The 6,865-nt window shown below is 38.4% G+C and overlaps 1 protein-coding gene across 1 annotated transcript; it reads left to right on the top strand.

Moving 5' to 3' along the window:
• The first annotated feature begins 2,942 nt into the window (after positions 1 to 2,942).
• On the top strand, positions 2,943 to 4,051 carry LOC106082310 (serine/threonine-protein kinase nekl-2). The gene is made up of 2 exons (XM_013244747.2): positions 2,943 to 3,171; positions 3,242 to 4,051. The coding sequence occupies exons 1-2, from the start codon at positions 3,013 to 3,015 to the stop codon at positions 3,920 to 3,922; spliced, it is 840 nt and encodes a 279-aa protein (XP_013100201.2). The 5' UTR covers positions 2,943 to 3,012; the 3' UTR covers positions 3,923 to 4,051.
• Positions 4,052 to 6,865: the final 2,814 nt, after the last annotated feature.

The raw sequence follows: 6,865 nt of genomic DNA, 5'->3' as shown, positions 1-6,865 counted from the left end.
CCGGTAGCACAGAGGGATAGCATACTCCTTACAATCGTAAGGTTGGCTGTTCAAATCCCAGTCAGGGAAAATCATTGGAAATAAAATCTTCGATTATTAATCTTAATTTGGAAAAGAAATAAATCAGAAAGAGAAAAAAAAAATAAAAATAAGACTCACTCTAAAAGGAAAAAAACATTAGACAAATAAAAATTTATTTTAATAATTTATTTTTTTTGATAATAATCGAATTTTAAACTTTTTTGACCCTATTTAGTCATTCGTGGGTATATATCGCCAAGTGGCACGTTTTCTCCCGTACCGAGACACTAATTAGAGTAAAAAATTATATCGCATGAAATTGTTTTCAACTTCCTTGAGTGCAGATTTAGTGACTCGCACATTTTTGATATCACATAAGGTCGAAATCGACTGTCAAGTTTGAAGAAAACGATCGATATATAAGTTAATTGTATTCTAAACTGCATCGCGCCTGTTTGTCGAAAGAGTATGGAACATACTTTTATATTACTCTTTACTTACCACAATATTTTTATACCCACCACCGAAGGGTGGGTGTATATTAATTTCCGTTTGCAACACAACGAAATATCCATTTCCGACTCTAAAAAGTATATATATTCTTGATCAGCGTAAAAATCCTAGACGATCTAGCCAAGTCCGTCCGTCTGTCTGTTGAAATCACGCTACAGTCTTTAAAAATAGAGATATTGAGCTGAAACTTTGCACCGAATCTTTTTTTGTCCATAAGCAGGTTAAGTTCGAAGATGGGCTATATCTTGATATAGCCCCCATATAGACCTTTCCGCCGATTAAGGGCCTTAGGCCCATAAAAGCCACATTTATTATCCGATTTTGCCGAAATTTGGGACAGTGAGTTGTGTTAGGCCCTTCGACATACTTCTTCTTTTTGGCCCAGATCTGTCTAGATTTCAATATAGCTGCCATATGGACCGATCTCTCGATTTAAGGTTTTGGGCCCATAAAAGACGCATTTATTCTACTATGTCGCCGAAATTTGGGACAGTGAGTTGCGTTAAGCCCCTCGACATACTTCTGCAATTAGCCACAGATCGGTAAAGATTTGGATATAGTTGCCATATAGACCGATCTCTCGATTTAAGGGTTGTGGGCCATAAAAAGCGCATTTATTGTTCGATTTCGCCGAAATTTGGGACAGTGATAGGCTCTTCGATGTCCTTGTTCAATTTGGCCAACCGATCTCTCGATTTAAGGTTTTGGGCCCATAAAAGACGCATTTATTCTACTACGTCGCCGAAATTTGGGACAGTGAGTTGCGTTAAGCCCCTCGACATACTTCTGCAATTAGGCACAGATCGGTAAAGATTTGGATATAGTTGCCATATAGACCGATCTCTCGATTTAAGGGTTGTGGGCCATAAAACGCGCATTTATTGTTCGATTTTCCCCAAATATGGGACAGTTTATTGTGTTAGGCCCTTCTTCATTTTGGCTCAGATCGGTCCTCATTTGGATATAGCTGCCATATACACCGATCTCTCGATTTAAGCTTTTTGGGTCCATAAACGACGGATTTATTGTCCGATTTCGCCGAAGTTTAAGACAGTGAGTCGTGTTAGGCTCTTCGAAATTTTTCTGCAATTTGGACCAAATCGGTTCAAATTTGGATATAGCTACCATATAGACCGATATCTCGTCTTGGTCCCATAAAAGGCGCATTTATAATAAGATTTCACTGAAATTTGACACAGTTACTTATGTCAAGGCTTTTCGACATCCGTGTCGTATATGGTTCAAATCGGTTTATTTTTAGATATAGCCAAAAAGACCAATATTTTGTTATACACAATTGAACAATGACTTACACTTATTAGTCTTTGGTCCAAATCGGAACATATTTTGCTATAGCTGGTATGGGGCATAAGGTATGAATTTTTCACCGAATTTTGACGAAAGGTGGTTTACATACATATATACCTGCGTTGGTGGGTATCCAAAGTTCAGCCCGCCAAATTAAACGCCTTTTTACTTGTTCTGTTATCAAACTGTCGAAGGCGAACAAGTTACAGAATACCACGAAATGTGAAATTTCCCTTCGTCTATGACTTCGATGGCTGTCTGCCATCAGAGTCAGATAGATGTTACAACCTTCAGTCTTTCAGCATGTTTTTCGATCAGACAGTGACCTGTCTTGATGAACACAATGTCTAAAACATCTGTTCTAGCCAGCGATAACAAAACGGTGGACCTCTTGAAGTCTAGATTAGGCCACATAAGAGTACACCCTAAAACTGGTCGTCTAGTTTGGAACCATCGGTATTGAAGTCTATGTAACTTCTATTACCAGGTTCCACTTCCAATCGGTCTTATCAGGAATAGTCGTACAGTAATTTTTATATAGGATAACAGCAGCTGAAAAAATGAATATCATTTACTTTACAATAGTTGTATCTGTATTTTAAGCCTTTTAATCCAAGTGTACCTTATATTGAGTTGCCCAAAAAGTAATTGGGGATTTTTCATATAGTCGGCGTTGACAAATTTTTTCACAGCTTGTGACGCTGTAATTGCATTCTTTCTTCTGTCAGTTATCAGCTGTTACTTTTAGCTTGCTTTAGAAAAAAAGTGTAAAAAAGTATATTTGATTAAAGTTCATTCTAAGTTTTATTAAAAATGCATTTACTTTCTTTTAAAAAATCCACAATAACTTTTTGGTCAACCCAATAGTTTCAGCTCTGATTTCTAACAGCGTTTAAAGATTATTCAACTATAAATCTTGTTTCTCACTACGCAAAAACTTATTTTTTTTGCCGCCCACCGCAGGTGATTATTTAGGTATGCTTAACATTTTTAGAAATTTGTAAAAGCGCAGAGAAACAACACTTCCAAGAACCGTTACATCTAAAATGCCTTGGCGAAAGTAAAATAAAGGGAAACATGACATGTTTGTATTTGTGACAGAAGCTTGAAAAAGGCGAACGGCTGACAAAGGGAGCAATTACATAAAAATTAAAAGAAAACCATACTGAAATGGATTTGGGGGATCCCGCTTTGAAACCTATCAAAGTTCTGGGGGCTGGCACCTTTGGGCGGGTATTCCTTTGCAAATATCGCAACACTCAGAAAGTGTGTGTGAAGCGTATAATTGTTTTAAATCCAAAAGCTGAAATGAACATGATCATGGAGGAGGTAAGGAAGGCATCCAATAATCGCTCACATTTCCCTATTTTCAAAAACTATCTAAATCTTCTGTTTACAGGTTTACATCATGTCACAATTACGCCATCCCAATATCATACAATTCATTGGTTCCTTTGTTCATGCCGGTACTGTTAATATCATTATGGATTATGCACCCAATGGTACCCTTAACGATCTTATTTTTCAAGCACGACCCAAGGGTCTGGCACACAATGACATTATGCGTTACTTTTGTGACACGCTTATGGGTTTGGAGTATCTCCATATACGCCATGTCATCCACCGTGACTTGAAACCGGCAAATTTGCTGGTGGACGCCAATGGCAACTTGAAAATTGCCGACTTTGGCATTTCATCGGTTCATGGATCTAGAAATTGTAATGCCAAAGCTCTGGGCACCCCTTACTACACACCGCCCGAGGTATTGCGTGGCGAAAGATACGATTACAAATCAGACATTTGGTCCTTGGGCTGCATTTTATATGAAATGTGTTTGGGTCATTGTCCATTTTCACAGGCTGCTACCTTGGACGAACTGCGCTATTTAATACGTGTTCTGACACGACAGAAAATGGATTGCAGCAATTTACGCAAAACCCATCAGCCACTATGGGCTAATCTATGTGAACGAATGATTGTAAGCAAACTGCAACTGCGCATTTCGTTGCCGGAAATTATATGTTTGGAACCAACTTTGACTATAGCTTATTACCATAAGTACTTTGACTATAAATATTAATGTCAATAGAATAGATCCTTGTAAAAGGAGCATAATAAGTTTTTCCGTATTTGTTTGAGATAAGTAGAAATGTATTAATTATTTCTTTAATGCTAATATATGTGGTATTTAATTTGTGTGCGTTTTAAATAAATCGTTTTCTCACAGAACAAAAGCAAACCAGTAACAAGGCATTAAGTTCGGATAGGCCGAACTTTAGATACCCACCAACACCTGGCACGGGATAACTATGAGCATCACACAGGCTGGAACTTTGAGCTCCAATCTGTGGCGTGTTTTTTTAGAAGCTTAGCTGAGAGCTACCGGGCGCGTCCACAGGTTGCGGGTAATGGAATGCTCCATTCGGAGTAGCTGCAACTGCAGTCGCGGACAATCATCGGTATCGAGTGGAGAGTCTCAGTGAGAGGACGGGTGACGACGACTCTAACTTAAATACTGAGTGCCTATGATGCTCGATACGACTAGGCGAAATATTGGCGCCTTTAAATAACCAATGGGCATCATGTTCCCACGGCGATTGGTCGTATAGACCAGAACAAGCTTGCTCGCCTATAAGAGCTTGACGAGGATCGCCACCTCCACATGCGATTGTGGCTACAATAACTAACACCATATATGTATATCTTATTGAAACTTCATCAAAATTCGATGAAAAATGCATTTTATTTATGAGCCCAATGACCATATATTAAATTATCGTCCAATATGGACCATAACGGATACAACGCAGTGCATCTGATTGATATTGGGTAGCAAAAACTCATTTTTGGCAGTCTGAACTTAAATCAGGAGATCTGATCGTCCGATCTGTATCAAAAGCCACCCACCTTTGGGCTGGAGTTCACCACTTTTTTATATTTTTGTCACTTGAATCTATGAAAAATATTTTCACACAAAAAAATGTGACCATTTGAATTAGTAACACTTTGTGTCAGCTCCTGTATATATTAATTCATTTGTAAAAAAAATTCAATCTCTTCCAAATTTCGTAAAGATATTCGAAAAATATGGCTGAGCCGCTTTTGCGGAACTTATACAGATATCCTTACCAAATTAATTTTGTGAAGATGGCCGAAGAATTCTAGCTACTATTGCCCTATGGTTATAAAACGAACGATAAATACAGTGGCACAGGAAAGTCTACATAGCCCACTCAAAAAACACGGTTTAAAAACCAAACTTTTGTACGAAAACGATTTTCTGTCAAATGTCTATTATTGATCAAATTCTTTTCCATGGTTCCCAGTATTATAATAAGTTACAATTAGTATGCCACTTTACGTAACTTCTATTTTTGAAAAGGTATGTAGACATATCTGTGCCACTGTATATATGGGAACTTTACCTAAACCAATCGTTTTATACCAGTAGACATAGTGACAACGATAGATGAAAGGGGCGTGCAAAATGTTGAAACGGTCAGTTGATTAATGTTGTTGTTGTAGCAGCTAGGCGGCAGCCCTTGTTGATGATCAATCCGATACGTACAACCGGCTGCCATGGAATTGCTTGATTAATGTGTCTGCAGTGACTGTGATAAGGCAGACATATGTATTTAAAATTGAACCGATTTCTATGAAATTCACCAGCAGTATCAAGAGTCATACAAGACCGTTATATACCAAATCTCGTGAGGATCGGTTGAAATTACCACAATATTGCAATATCAGTCCAAATCCGACAAATATATCTATTGGAGCTTTAAATATCTTAAATTGAATTGATGTCTTCTGGTTTCAATCTCTCAATCTCTAGCTCATATGTGAACACTTACATTGATCTTTTGCTTGAGTACCATATTATCCCGGTCGGCATAAGTGTAGAAATGTCCATGAGGAGCGGGCCAAGCATTCCCCATACAAATTATAGACCCCTACAGAATTGTAAAAACGACATTGTTATCGACCAAATTCGCTAATTTTATTACTTTTCTGAGGTGCACCCAGGATAAAAGGCTGTTTACGCTATTGTCGGTCGGCCTATATTTTGGTCTGGTACCTTAGGCTCTTGGTCCACAAATATTAATATCAGATTCGTACCTTACCCCCAAAAATACCTTTCATTTAAATCCCATGTTGTCCCGATCATCCTACATGCCCTGTTGGAGAAAATTTTTAGAGGCAGACCCCAGACACTCGAACGCAAATTTGTGTATTCTCTATTACCTATCATTTTAACAGTATGTTGTACACTGGGGCGGCATTTGTTGTTGTTGTTGTTGTTGTAGCAGTGTGTTTTACACCGAGACGGCAGCCCTTGCCGATGGAGGATTCCATCGGGTCAATCCGGTACGTACAACCGGCTGCCATGGGATTGCATTTGTAAAGAATAGGTGCGGTAAGTGCCCAGCGAACCAAATGTTTGATGTCAGACAATTCTGAATTCTTCCGACGAAATCTTTTCGAGTTCGTTCCGCATACTGTTCGACTTTCTGAGGGAAGTTTTATTGCCATAGTTTGGAGCGAATTCTTAACGATTTCTGTTCTGCTTGTCTGAAGGAATTTTTGTTCCGACAGTTCTCAGAGAATTCTGAACGATGCCTGAACCCCATTTCGTATGGGTCTTTTTGAGCCACTAAGAATTTGTCTTTCAACAATTGTTGTTCCGACAGTTCGGAAGGAATTATGAACGATGTCTGGGCAGCACGTCGAAGGATTTTTGGTTTCTTTTGTGTTTATTTTTTGTACAGTCTGTGCTATTGGTTGTACCGCTAGTAGCGCAGTGAACCAAATTTAGAATGTCATACATTTTTGTACAAATTCTGAACTCTTCCGACAAGATCTTAGCGAAATCCTTCCGAATTATGTTTGGTTTTCTGAGGGATTTTTTTCCACAGTTCTGAAAGAGTTCTGAACGTCTTGTCGTAGGAGTTTTTTTTTTTAATTTTTCGTCAGACATTTCTATACAAATTCTAAAATCTTCCGACAAGATCTTGGCGAAATC

The sequence above is a fragment of the Stomoxys calcitrans genome, chromosome 3 (genome assembly GCF_963082655.1).
Source record: "Stomoxys calcitrans chromosome 3, idStoCalc2.1, whole genome shotgun sequence".
NCBI classification, from domain to species: Eukaryota; Metazoa; Arthropoda; class Insecta; order Diptera; family Muscidae; genus Stomoxys; species Stomoxys calcitrans.
This window is presented reverse-complemented; position numbering and strand designations above follow the sequence as displayed.